This window comes from Chiloscyllium plagiosum, chromosome 30, assembly GCF_004010195.1.
Source record: "Chiloscyllium plagiosum isolate BGI_BamShark_2017 chromosome 30, ASM401019v2, whole genome shotgun sequence".
Classification (NCBI taxonomy): domain Eukaryota; kingdom Metazoa; phylum Chordata; class Chondrichthyes; order Orectolobiformes; family Hemiscylliidae; genus Chiloscyllium; species Chiloscyllium plagiosum.
The window spans coordinates 33,392,356-33,407,203 of NC_057739.1; the positions used below are offsets into that span (position 1 = coordinate 33,392,356).

Here is a 14,848-nt window from a genome sequence, read left to right on the forward strand (position 1 = left end):
GTATGGTAGGAAGATCGTATGAAGAAAGGCTGAGGCAGTTGGGGCTGTTTTCATTGGAGAAAAGAGGGTTTGGGGGTGACTTGGTAGAGGTGTACAAGATGATTAGGGGTTTAGTTAGGGTTGACCATGAGAACCTTTTTCCACGTATGGAGTCAGCTATTACGAGGGGGCATAGCTTTAAATTAAGGGGTGGTAGGTATAGGACAGATGTTAGGGGTAGATTCTTTACTCAGCCAGTAGCAGTGGTGGACTCTCCTTCTTTATGGGCATTTAAACGGGCATTGGATAGGCACATGGAGGATAGTGGGCTAGTGTAGGTTAGGTGGGCTTGGATCGGCACAACATTGAGGGCCAAGGGCCTGTACTGCGCTGTATTTTTCTATGTTCTATAAATTCACAATCTTCTTCCTTAATTCTTGTTGCTGTATGCACTAACATGGTATAGGAAGTTCTTATCTTTTAAGGTGCATGAATTTTCTTAATTAACATGGAAACCCTGATCAAAGCAGTTTGTGAAAGACAGGACTACTCTGCCTTCAAGGTAGGATTCCTGATGAAGGGCTTTTGCCCGAAACGTCAATTTTGCTGCTCGTCGGATGCTGCCTGAATTGCTGTGCTCTTCCAGCACCACTGATCCAGGATCCTACTCTGCCTTCAGTCAACAACAGGAAGCCTTGAGGCATGGGTAGTGATGGGAGAGGACATGCCAGTAACTACAGTGTGGTTGACCGGTCCAGTGAACGAATCTGGACCTTAAACCACCACCACGAAATCAGAATCTGGCTAGTTTGAGAATATTTTGGAAGCAACCAATTCAGAGGTGACTGGAGCAGGTCAGATAGAAACCTGGACCTCCTGGTTTGGAGGTAGGGACACTACCACTATTACATAAACACATCTCGTTTCCCCCCCCCCCCCCAAAAAAAGGCTTTTTTTTAACATCCAGAAGTGTTTTATACACAACTGAAAGGGTTCCCCCATCACCAAATCATGTTTTGATTTGTTTTTAACTAATTGCCTCCAGTAAATTGTGTAGCCAATTGGATATTTACATGCACTGCCCATTAAGGGGAATGCAAACCATCTAAAGTGAGGGAGAATGGGAGGGGCCTATAATAATATGGAAAATCTGGGCATGCATACACATTGTTCATATCTCTTGCAGCCACCAAAGTCATTTGTTCTAATTTCTGGTTTGAAGATGTTTTCTGATCAATCTGTTTAGAGATGTCATTACATATCCCTAGTGTCGGTGGGACTTGAACCTCGGTCTCCTGGCTCATAAATAAGGACACTACCATTACACCACAAGTGCCTTTAATTTCTAATTGGACAATTCCAGAAAGCCAGGATAATTGTCTATTTAACATGTTCAATTTACAACCAGAGCTGTACTGAAATTCTGGAAATAGACAGTTCCTTGTTTTCTTTGTTTTATTTTAAGATTGAACAACAAGGTGATAACCTAAGTGTTGCTGTACATATTGACATTTCTATTTTGTCGTGGATCCAGTATTGACAAACTGTCAACTTGTATAAATACAAAAAAAGCTTCTGAATGCTATAACGATTTCCCAGTAAAACTACTACTCCTTTCTTCAACTAGTGGCTCAGCCCAAACAAAAATAATTGTGTTGAGTTTCTAGCTCAGATGAAAGATTTCAGCATATTGAACATACAAGATTTTCATGACAGCTACTGACTTGGTCAAAGTGTCTACCCTTTGGGATTTTTTTTTAGGAAATTACCTTTTCCAAATCCCTTCTGTGGGCAAGTGTTGAAATTGAGAAAGGTGACAACAGCACAGGATAAGAGCCCAAGAATTTATTGCCAATTGTTTTGCAAAGCTGGATAATACAGAAAAGAATACTGACCGCATAAGACAGGTACATGTTTCATTACAGGGAAAAGGGTGATTATGTATTGTGCTCGCTTACAAATGTACAATGTTAAAGTAATACTAATGGTTATGCAAATCACATTGTGTAGGTAACATTTGTACAATGATTGTCATGTCAGATTTTTCTAATGTTAGAATTGATTTTAGTCAAACACTTCAGGAGGCATAAGAGTACCAACAGCAAGATGCATTCCAGTGCTAGAGACTTGGTACAGTACCAAGCACTCACCATTTTCAGTTCCTTTTGCAACTACAATGTTCTCATTAGGCATACAGTACCAAATGCCAAAGAGCATGGTGCTGGAAAAGCACAGTTGGTCAGGCGGCATCCAAGGAGCAGGAGAGTTGATGTTTAAGCCCTTCATCAGGAATGAATGATGAAGAGCATATGCTCGAAACGATGACTCTCCTGCTCCTCGGATGCTGCCTGACCTGCTGTGCTTTTCCAGCACCACACTCTTCAACTCCAATCACCAGCATCTGTAGTCCTCACTTTCTCTTACGATACCAAAAGGTTCTGTGGCCAAATGTGAAAGTCACAGCATTTGCTCAATTCTGGTTATTGTCAGTTTAGACCACTGTGATAACTGGTCAGACATAAATGATAAAATAAACTAAGAAAAGTTGATTGTCTGTATGTTAAACAATCTAGTCAGCAAAGTAAGTCTTTACATGCCACCTACTCAACAAAACATTTTGCTACTCATGGTTTCTGAAGTAATATTGCTATTTGCAACTTCATTTTCTTTCTCACAAAGATTACTAAAGCAAAGAGCATTGAAAGGAACTTCATAAAACAGACTGAACATTTTATATCCACAATAATGGAAATTTTCATGTTTTCTAAGCCAGGACTGAGCACTATGCAAGTCATACCATCACTGAAAAGCAGAATTACCTTAAACTTACAGAACCTGTGAAGAGAAAAGCTTTATTTCATCACAACTGACATGGATAGAACTTTTCAGATGAATTGTTTGGTGGGTTTTATTTCAACAATGTGCAGGCCCTGCAAAGGAAAGGCCAGTAAAACTTAAGAATGATGTAAACTCATCCAACTTGTCTTCTATATCTCAAAAAATGGAGCTCCAGTAGTCCATTTCCAGGTTTTACTGTTTGCTCTCTGGTTTTCCCTTCTGGCTCCGATCACAGTCTTACACCACCCAGATTCCGGGTCTGATAGCAACAGCAAAACATTGTCCTCTCAACAAAGTGAACTATGAAAACTGAACGAGGAACATGAGAGAGGAAACTGAACTTTTGTCTTTGGGAAATCAAACCAGAAAGTCTGAGAGACCCATGAAGCCTGACAGACGAGGTACTACTACTTAAGTATATAATTCAGTTTGCTTTAGATTGTCCTGCTGGGAAGGGTTCAGAAGTACAGTGCCTGGGATGCTGAACTCGTTTCAGCCCATTGTTGAGCACATATCCAGCAGCATGTTGTCAGCCCACATCTGAACAGGCCCTGATTCTGGATCTGCTTTATCAGGCCTTTTAGCAGAGTAAGGTATTGATCCACAAAACTGACACTTTGTAGGTGCAAACAGGCAAAATTAAGTTCCAATTTCCTCCGCCTGTGTGCAAGTTCTAATGTAAAGGTTCCAACTGGTCTTTATCAGATAGACATTCCTTTCATACCTGTTACTACTGGGTCATAATCCAAAACTGGGGATAACAAACAGACGAAATGTCTTCCATCACACCCAACTTATTAAAAGTGAATCAGGGCATGTAGCTCAAGCAGCTATTTCACTAGCTCCTGTTTCCTTATCAAAATCAGTTTCGCTCCCTCATTGCCATAAAATTTATTGGTAATTTTTAAAAAAATCTTTTGTCTATCGAAAAATAAAGCCACAAAAAACACCAAGTCTTTGGCTAGCAAGACTTATTTTATGGAGTCTAAAATCAGAATCAAATTAACCTCCAAATTGCACACATGAAAGAGCCATTAAGATTATTGTGTTTTGTTTTGGCCACAGTCAACGTTAAGAAGATGATCTTTCTCCATTGGAGACTTAAAGCATGATATTATCAAGAACAGCATTTTTTTAATCCACTCAATCAACTTGCCAGTTTTCTTGAAAACATGATTTGAGTGATTGGTCACTGATGTCAATTTCAAACCCACTCAGATCAATTCAGAGAAAGAACTAGGTTTTTCACAATAAAAATACCTCTGTGTTGAGAGAAAATGACAATTCACTGACATCTTTATCTGGTTGAAATACACTAGTTTTCTTTCAAACTAACTTAAGAGTTCATACAACCGTTTTAAGTTGCATGAGACCATAACATCTTTAGCAACACTTTACCATGACAATATATATCATACACTTTGATTATCAGTAACTATAGCATCCAAAAATTGCATTTGGAACATGGGTTGGTACATTCAAAGACATTAAAGCTCAACTTTTGAGATCAAGCAGAATTTCTGCAGTTTTCAAAGTGCACAGCCTTTCTGCACCTGTCTGCAGAAGGGAATTCATGAAACAGGTTCAGTTCCCACAACTGCTCTGATCGTTAGTGCATAGATAGTGTGGAGCTGACTCAGGCAGAAGAGGAATGTCCCCAGTTTGATCCTTGTTTTGTGGGGATCTCAGCCAAAGTTGGCTGTGAGACACATTACATTTATTTTTGGAATTCCAGGGGTCAAAATTAAAGCAAATGCAATCTGATTCTTTCTCCTGATTGCAATCCTGTGATTCCTGCCACAAAGTGTTCACATAAGCTGAGGTATAAGCGGGGATACTTGGAAAAGACAGGGTTCTGCTGCCAGAGATGGAAGAGGGGCCCCATGGGTTGTATTGGTGATGGTGGCGGCGGGGTGGGGGTTGCAATTTACGTCTCTGCTATTCTATAAAAGATGGTACATTTGAGGGAGCTGAATCACACCTCCTGATTGTTGCTCACACTGTTTGGGAGAAGGTGGGTAAGAGGGGAAGGATAGGCAGATCAGAGGAGCTCAGCACAACTCTGCAGCTGGATGTGGCCAGGCCACATAGGGGGTCATTAGGGATGACTACCTGCCTGTCCATATCCAGATGTCCATAGGAAAGGAGTATGCAGTATCCAGTCATACACTTTAAGCCTTCTGTGAACACGGATCATCACAGGTGCTGGAGTGTATTATCAGCCCTGGACTGAAAGAGCTGCCTTGCCCCAGGAGGGCAGCAGAGTTTACCTAGCGGTCTACCTGTTCACAGAGGTCACCTCCACTGCACCAGTAAAATGCAAACAGAGGCAGCACAGGCCCTTAATTCAACTACTTAAGTGGTTCACTGGCCTCTGAGCAAGCGAGCTCTCTTTCCCATGCCTGGCAAAGTGGCAATACAGCAGGGGGCATACCACCCACTGGCCTCCTCTTGCCAGCATTCCTGCCTCCGAATCGGTCTTCAAAGGTTTTGTAAAACTTTGCTCTACTGCAAACTTTGCTCCCTGGGTTTGAAAGAAGTTTATAAAATCATGAGGGGCAATAATAGGGTAAATCGTCAAGATCTTTTCCTAAGGGTAGGAGAGTTCAAAACTAGAAGATATAGGTTTAAGGTGAGAGGGAAGGATTTAAAAGGGACCTAAGGAGCATCTTTTTCAGACAGAAGGTGGTGTGTATGGAATGAACTGTCAGAGGATGTGGTGGAGGCTGGTACAATGACTACATTTAAAAGACACCTAGATGTGTATGTGAATGGGAAAGGTTTAAAGGATATGGGCCAAATGCTGGCAAATGGGCCTAGGTTCATTTAGGATATCTGGTCAGCATGCACCAGTTGGACTGAATGGTCTGTTTCTGTGCTGTACATCTCCATGACTCTATGACTAAAAGAACCTGCTGAAACTCACCTAGAAAAGGGAAGATCATTGACAGTCCTGTCAGTTTCCCAAACGATGGATTGCTTAAAATGGTTTCCCCACTCCACATCTTTGTTTTAGTCAGAGTCTACTTTGTTTTGTAAGCTGAAGTATTTGAAGTGCTATAACATGACTCCACACTGTTTTCAATGTTTCAAATGGTGGAGATACAGGACACTTGGTAAAGTTGGGAGAGTTGGACTTGGCTCCTCAAGGTCTGTCAAAACCTAACACACAAGTTAAAGTGCCTGCCAACAAAACCTTTGAAGGAACAAAAGTGAAGTGACAAAATAAATTCCCAACCAAAGGAAGGCAACAGAAGAAATAACCTAACACAGTGTGACCTGCACACAATGTCACAGTTAGCAACTTGGAAGTGAAAAGAAACAAGTTTCAGCCCTTTACAATTACACTGTTGGCAGAGGAATGTCAAGCCTTTTCTCAAAAAGAGTTTAAAAACTGCAAGGCATGTGACTTCTACACAAATAAGACACTCACACAGCAAGAGCAGCAGCTTAAATATCCGTCCATTCACATTCTCTCAAGCATAAAAATTTATATATTCTCCATTTTGGAAATTCCTGTCCCAACAAGGAACATGTTGGTACCCTGGCACAGGGCACTCCAGAGCAGCAAGACTCAACTAAATATCACGTCATCCGCTGAAGCGAGATATTTCAATCTAATAAACAAGGTTTTCTTTTTGCCAAAAATAAAACTTTTAGCAAAGCTGGCTAATAGGAAGATGTAAGCAGTAGAGGCCTGGGACAATACAAAAGTCTTTCAAAAGCTACTTGTAGTTTGATCAGTTACATAGCAACTGGCTACATAATGAGCTGGGATAGTTCTAAACCAAAGATGTGTATGGAAATGTATTAATAAAAAGGAGTTAAGAGTGCAGCAAGTTCAGTGGAGCCTACGTAAAATCAACTTTGCGAAGGCTTAATTCCACTTTTCCAAACATTCTCAGTCTACGACACAAATCTCCACTCACTGCAACATCAAACGTTGCCGCTTAAATCTGTAGAATCAAAACATTCACATCTCAACCTAACTTTTCAGTCACTTGCAACCGAATTGCCTAATGTCCATCCCAATGCATAAAACCTCCTTTATAATCATAATTCTACAACAGACTATCAGGGTGGCAAACCAACTCATTAGCCACTGACATCAACATCAGCAAAACAATCCAAATTGAGTATTGGTAGTTAAGAAATGGCAGCAGCAGTAAAATAAACAGCTGTCGAGCCTGCTTCGTCATTCAATCCAATCATGACTGAATTTCTACATCAACCCCACTTTCTTGATGTAACAAAACAGACAGTTTCATTGCTGCTGACTTGAGAGATAGCAAATCACGTGCACAGCTCGATACCACGATTGCATCGCTCATTCATTGCCACTGGATAGTTAGAATGTTCTGGAAATGTTCTTCAACCAGATACTTACTATGTAAAATTTAACTATCAACAGTAACAGAAAGCCTCATCTGTACCATTCATAAAAACAATATATTAGTACAGCAGGCACCTAATAAGATCTCATATCTTCAATTGAATGTTTGTTTCTGGAAACTAAGGTGACTCTGCTGTAGTTTATTGTAATTTTTTTTTAAAAAACTTCAGGAGGCAGTTTATAGAGGCTTGCTCAGCTCTGGTCTGCTTGTTGCTAAGCAGACTAAATGGAGTCCCAATTGTGATTCAATTCAATAGGGAGTGGCACCTTCCCATTCTACCAGGTACTGCACTTTTCTGTCTAAAGTCACTCTCCGAGCAAGCACCTGGAACTTTTCACCACAAGCCAGCCTTCCTGCAGCACCGAAGTAATTAGTGATCGAGGACTTAAGATGGGAAAGGGAGGTTTCATCATCACTCATACTTTCAAAGGTGTGGCCATTAATGTAATTATTATCCACAGATTGTTCTGTCTGATCCACTCCATTCTCTGGATGACTATAAATGCCTTTCTTCTGTTTGTTTCTGTTGCTCAGTGAATACTCTACTGGTGCTTTCCTTTTACGGCTCCCCATAGTCTTTCTAAAAGCAAGAAAATAAAACAGAACAAGGAAAGTCACTAAAGTAAATAATAAAAATTCACAAATCTGAAACTTTACTTCGGTTTTTCTCTCTACAGATGCTTCCTGACCTGTTCAGCAATTTTTATTTTTGTTTCAGATTTCTAACAATTGCAGCTTTTTTGCTTTTACTGCAGACAGGTTAAGATACAGTTGTGTAGCTCTTTAGGAACTCTCTCTTCAAACCCAATTGTGCCTGAGCTCTAATGCAATGTGCCATTTTTGATTAAAATTCTTACTGCCTGGTGGTTTTCTATGGGTTCTTTCTGTAATTAGGCACAAAGACAAAGACTCGGTGGCAGATTTGTACACAAGTAAATGATTGTGAATCACAACATTGGACTTACAGAGAGTCACAGGATAAACTTGTTGAGGCTGAGCCAGATGTACTTGCTGCATCTGTCGAGTCTAAGTCAGAGTAAAAGGTTCCCTCAGAACGATCACTGAAAGCAGGTAAAGAAATGACAGGAGTTAAATCTAGACAGAGAAGAAAAAATCACAAAGACAGAGGTTTTTATAAGTCCAGGAGATGGTGATGCATCTCAAAGACCGGCTCTGCCAGAACTTATAGGGCGGTAATGATCAGAAGTGAGAACCTTGCCCATGACAAAAGAGAGAATATCTGAATAGCTATTATACAAGTCAATACAGCACAGGAGCACACGTTCCAGCCCACCGAGTCTGCACCAATTCTAATCCTTATTTAGACCTGCTACGTCTTGTCCATGCGCAGTTTCTATCCCTCTGTTCGCCTCCCACGTGTCTATCAAGATATGCCTTAAACGTGGCTAATATGCCTGCTTCCACCACTTCCACTCGCAGTGCATTCCAGGCACCTACAATGCTCTGTGAAAAACGTTACCGTGCACTTCTCCCCTAAACTTTCCCCCTCTCACCTCGAACGCATGGGCGGCACGGTGGCACAGTGGTTAGCACTGCTGCCTCGCAGCGCCAGAGACCCGGGTTCAATTCCCGCCTCAGGCGACTGACTGTGTGGAGTTTGCACATTCTCCCCGTGTCTGCGTGGGTTTCCTCCGGGTGCTCCGGTTTCCTCCCACACTCCAAAGATGTGCAAGTCAGGTGAATTGGCCATGCTAAATTGCCCGTAGTGTTAGGTAAAGGGGTAAATGTAGGGGTATGGGTGGGTTACGCTTCGGCGGGTCGGTGTGGACTTGTTGGGCCGAAGGGCCTGTTTCCACACTGTAAGTAATCTAATCTAATCTAATCTAATCTGTGCCCTCTTGTAATTGACCTTTCCATCCTGGGAAACAGCCTCTGACTATCTACCCTGTCTATATCTCCCAATTTTGTAGACTACATCAGGTCGCCCCTCAGCCTCAGTCCTTCCAGTGAAAACAATCAGAGTTTATCCAACCTCTCGCCATAGCTAAAACTCTCCAGGCTAGGCAATGTCCTGGTAAACCTTCTCCGCACCCTCATCAAAGCAACCACATCCTTCTGGCAGTGTTCAAGCAGAACTGCACAAATGTGGCCTAACTAAATTTTTGTACAGCTGTAACATAACTTGCCAACTTTTATATTCAATGCCCTGGCCAGTGAAGGCAAGCTTGCTGTATGCCATTTGACCACCTTATCCACCCGTTTAGATTACTTACAGATTAGATTACTTACAGTGTGGAAACAGGCCCTTTGGCCCAACAAGTCCACACCGACCCATCGAAGTGTATACCACCCAGACCCATTCCCCTACACTTACCCCTTCACCTAACACTACGGGCAATTTAGCATGGCCAATTCACCTAACCTGCACATTTTTGGATTGTGGGAGGAAACCGGAGCACCCGGAGGAAACCCACGCAGACACAGGGAGAATGTGCAAACTCCACACACAGAGTCGCCTGAGGCGGGAATTGAACCCGGGTCTCTGGCGCTATGAGGCAGCAGCGCTAACCACTGTGCCACCGTGCCACCCACCGCCACCATTATGGCAAGGCTGCTCTTACCTATTGGTTGGCTTCGGGGAAACAAAGCTGCAGGGCTGGAAGCAGCTTTGGAGCCTGTCCTCAGAAGTTTCATCCTGTCCTTTTACACCATGCACATGTCTAAGACCTTTTCCAACATACAACCTGTTCAGTTGGGAACTCACTCACCTTTTCAAACTCTGAATGTCATCTACAGTAAAGTCAAAAATGTTCGCCAAATGGTAGCTGGCACTTTCAGCGGTTGAGAAGTCATTCTACAGATGAAAAAAAGTCGAATTATGAACAACAATGGGATAGTTATTTGCAAATTATTACAATTACAATCAATACTTATTAAAAACCTCATCGTTTGGAAATATCTCAATATCTCATGCAGTGCATTACTTTACACACGCCGTGATCGCCATTCTTTGCCGATAGAGTCCTACAATTAGCAACGAGACGAAGAACCAATTTCTGGTACAATGAGCGAGGGAAGAAATTTAGTTAGGTCAATGGAAGACCTCTGCAATCTTCTTCAGTTAGTGCCTTGGAATCTTGAAAGTTCACTTCGCCTAACAGACAGGGCCTCAGTTTAACATCAACCAAAGGATGCAGTCTTTCTAGTAGACTTGATTGAATTTACAGCAGGGAAGGTGGTCATTTGGCATAAATGGGTAATATTGGTCAGTATGCTCCTTCTGACCCCTCTGACCACCTCTCTACATTGCACACTCTCTGGTCTTTTCTCCTCATTATGGGGTCAAATTTGGTAATACAGTCAGAGGTAGAGACAATCCCACTATCAGCAAGTCAAGCTCAAGCCATCAATGCATTCCCTAAAACAAAGGCTGGATACCAAAGAAAATGTAGAGTTTCAGACATTCATGTCTGATCATCAACATCTATTCATTCCATCATTTAATCATGAGGAGAATATAGGGTGCCCCACCATACACCTTCCTGTTCTTGCTTTTTGCAATGGCCAAAGTCAACTACGAACTAGTTTCAGAAGAACTCCCATGTACATTTAAAATAACATCAATTATTGCTGCCATCACTCTGTCATATCAAGGATATTGTCGTTGACTCTCATAAACGAAGTGCTTTAATCAGAACATTGGTTCTAGTGACACAGTCACTGCTGCCTTCAGAAAGTACTGGAAAAACTCAGGAGGTCAGGCAGCATCTGTGGAGAGAAAGCAGAGCCAATGTTTCAGGTCCAGTGACCCTTCTTCAGAGAGTTGTGAAGACAGGTCAGTGGATCTGAAACCTTAACTCTGCCTTCTCTCCAAAGATGCTGCCAGACCTGCTGACTTTTTTCCAGCAATTTTTGCTTTTGTTTCTGATTAACAGAAACCACAGTTCTTTGATTTCATGGTCATTTTCAGTGCTATGTTGCAAATGGGCTCCCACGGCTTCTGGAACTACTTTACTCCATATCCTTGATCCAAGCCCCGGTGACAGACAGGAAAAAAAATGGTCAAAGTTTGAGAACCAAGTTGCACAACCCCAACACACAACCAATGCTTTGGGTCAATATTGGGTATCAAACTATCCCACAATGGAAAGGCAACAGATTTATTAATATTTTTAAATTTGGTCATACGGTGCAATTAGAGGCAAGTATGACATTGTCTTGTGCTGCATGGTTTCCAGGGAATCAGGAAACTCGGCAGTAAAACAAAGCAGGGATCTACCATCTTTCCAAAGTAAAATGGGCTTTTGGAACACTTGGTTAAGGGGAAGAGAAGCAGGAGTGCCCCCACTCAGGTAACTGTGGTCTTCCCCCATCCAGATTTCTGGCCTCATTCCTCCCTCTTACTGATCACTGGCTGTTTCCCAATTTCAAGGTGCTTATCAAGCTGGAAACTGAGTGGAAGGTGGACTGACCCAATGCAAGTGGGGAACTTGGAGTCCCTGACTTTTGTCAGACTTCCTTTGACTTTGTTCACACCATTTCTGTAAAATACTGAAGCCACTGCGTTCTCCCCTTTAAATTTCTCCACAGCGGGGTTAGGTATGGAAGGAGCAAAGGATTACCTCAGGCTACAGCACAGAGAGGTACAATCAACCATTAGCTCATCATAGATCGCAGACTAACTTATGGCAACCACTCTTTTGCACTAAAGCCCAGTGTGCTTTCTGCTGTCTGCCTGCCAGCATTGTACAACATCCTTTTGTAAATAAATTTAGGGAATGCACTTTCTGCAAGAGCACAGAGAATACAATTTGCCAAAATGCTAAAAGAAGTTAAACCACACAGTCCAGTATAAAGGATGATCCATCTGGCCCTTTGATTTGCTTTACTTGTTCAGGTGATCTGAGCATCACTGTTGTTATGAAGCGTGTACTGTACCTTTAAGAGTGAGAGAATGTTGTTCTGAACTTAGAGATTACAAGCATCTGTGTATATGACTGAATGGCAGTACCAGACTGTACTGGAAAATTGAAAATATGAAACCCTTCGCTGTGAAATAAATACCTGAGTATTGATTGCTGTTTTGACGGCAATTCAAATTTAACCAGTTTAAATTATTCCACAGGATATTAAAACCTAATCAAGTTTGAATTTACTATTTTGCCAACATCGAACCAATGGGTGGCACGGTGGCTCAGTGGTTAGCACTGCTGCCTCACAGCACCAGGGACCCAGGTTCGATTCTAGCCTTGGGTGACTGTCTGTGTGGAGTTTGCACATTCTCCCCGTGTCTGCATGGGTTTCCTCCAGGTGCTCCGGTATCCTCTCAAAGTCACAAAGATGTGCAGGTCAGGTGAATTGGCCATTCTAAATTGCCCATAGTGTTAGGTGCATTAGTCAGAGGGAAATGGGTCTGGCTGGGTTACTTTTCGGAGGGTCGGTGTGGACGTATTGGGCCAAAGGGCCTGTTTCTACACTGTAGGGAATCTAATCTAAAATGAGATGATCCGATGTTGGGGGTTATAAGAATGTGGACAATTTGAAAATTCGTCAGAGAGCAACTGCTGTAGAGAGAGAAACTGCTGGAGAACTAATTGCCCATCTAACATCTAGCTCTCAAAGAAATTAGAAAACACTCTCTATCAAAGGTACTTTTTCATGTAAAGCCTATTCGCAGTACAAATAAAGAAGACGATCCAGGGAGATCAGCAGCTGGAAAACTGAAGATAGTGGTGAAGACCAAGACTATGAGATTAAGCTAATTTAATTTTAATAAGTGTCTTATTGGAACAGCATATTGTTATGGACTTGGAGTCAGAGAGTAAACAATTAAGAGAAGGGGGGGCTTAGATTTGTGAATAGATTTTTTGGTTCATGTTCACTTTTAGAGTAAGAAAATAAATTGATGTTACTTTCTTGAAATAGTGGAATTTGGGAACTCTCTGTCACTCATATTTTAACAGATTATGAGGCAAGGTGAGATTTTCTGGGTATTTAGCTGAATTAACAGAAAAGGTTCACCTTTGTATGGTAACATTGTCAAGGCCAATATTTCATCTCCAGTTGCCCTCGACATGGTGGTGGCTGCTGAAATGCTGCAGTCCATTTGGTGTCAGTACAGTTCCACTGGGGACAGAGTTCCAGGATTTCAACCATCTGACATTGCAGATATGGCAATATATTTCCAAGCCAAAAGGGCATGTGGCTTGGATGGGAACTTGGAGGTGGTGGTGTTCCTATGCAGCTGCTGTTCTCGTTCTTCTAGATGATCGAGGTCACTCAGTTGAGGCCAAAACTATGATTTCAAGGAGTTAGATATAGAATCATAGAGTTGTACAGCATAGAAACAAACCCTTCGGTCCAACTTGTTCATGCCAATCAGACGTCCCAAATTAATCTAGTCCCATTTGCCAGCATATCCTTCTAAACCCTTCTTAGCACTTGAGGCTAAAGGGATCAAAGCATATGGGGGAAAGCAGGAACATACTGTTGTGTTGAATGATCAGCCATGTTCATAACGAATGGTGCAGCAGGCTCAAATGGCTGAATGGTTTACTCCTGTTCTTATTTTATATGTTTGAAAGATGTTGTCAAAGGGCCCTTGGTGAGTCTTTTCTTGCAAAGACTAACCCCTGCTCCTTCCCCAGAGCTCTGAATATTTTCAAATAATATCTGATTCTCTTTCAGACAATAAATCTCAAGCCTTTTTGTGAAACCAATCTGTTGGCTAAGTTAACCTCCAATCAAATTGCTTTCTTCATCTTTACCAAAACCCCACATAATTATAAACAGGTCCATTAAATCTCCCCTCAGCCTTTCATGCTGTAATCTCAGTTTCTCTTGACATATCTGAAGTTCTACATTCCTGGTAAATTTCTAGTAATTCTTCTCTGCACCCTCACCAAGGGACTGACATTAACCATGAGATAACTGAGAAAGGATGGTTAAAGGCTCCATGTTGTTTGTGTCAACAACATTTCCACACTGCATCCAGGGTTTTGCAGCAGAATAAACTTGATTTACTGGTTACAATTATTGACTTTCATATAGAAGGGTTTTTCCATTCTTAGCTGATGCAAGACAGAATGTAACTAACCTCTGGAACAGCATCCTGCAGAAACCAGTTTGACTTCTTGCATTTCATCCCCCACTTCAATGGAAGCCTCCGCCTGCGAGGTTGAGGCACTTCTGGTAGGGGACTGGAACACCACAAACAAGACTGAGTCAAAGGCAAGTAAATACTAGATGCAACCATCCTAACATCAGGTACTAGCTATAATAATATAACTGATGAGACTGACCTCAGTTTATCATGACTAAAGACACTGGACATTTACTCCAATCATGATTTTTCAGCAATCTAACATATTTATTCGAAATCATGTACCTACAGCATAGTCAGTCTGTAAACATGCTCTGTACTCACCCATACTTAGGTGCAAACACCAACATATTCTTCCCCCTTCTCTTGATCTCGTTGGAAGCACTATCAGTCAACTGGCCAATATTCTCTGGCAAAATAATATTTGGAGGAACTGGAGGTACTCGAGTACGGAGACGGAAAATACATTTTTTCTTTTTAATTTCTTTACCACAGATAAACCTTTAACACAAAAGGTTAATACGTTAAAGCCCTCTTATCAACCTGGGGATTCCCTTTAGTTTGGACTCCAATA

General features: G+C 41.8%; 1 protein-coding gene across 2 annotated transcripts in view; it reads right to left on the reverse strand.

Moving 5' to 3' along the window:
* phf19 (PHD finger protein 19) overlaps positions 1–14,848 on the reverse strand; it is an 84,137-nt gene that overhangs the window by 33,841 nt on the left and 35,448 nt on the right. The window contains exons 11-15 of one of the 2 annotated variants that reach the window (XM_043720279.1): positions 14,599–14,775; positions 14,269–14,371; positions 9,941–10,026; positions 8,177–8,272; positions 5,650–7,791 (exon numbers count right to left, since the gene is read on the reverse strand). In XM_043720279.1, the coding sequence (XP_043576214.1) occupies positions 7,461–7,791; positions 8,177–8,272; positions 9,941–10,026; positions 14,269–14,371; positions 14,599–14,775 (793 nt within the window). In that variant the 3' untranslated portion in view covers positions 5,650–7,460. Of the gene's footprint in view, positions 1–5,649; positions 7,792–8,176; positions 8,273–9,940; positions 10,027–14,268; positions 14,372–14,598; positions 14,776–14,848 lie in introns of those variants that run through there. The other variant, XM_043720280.1, reaches the window with a different exon arrangement.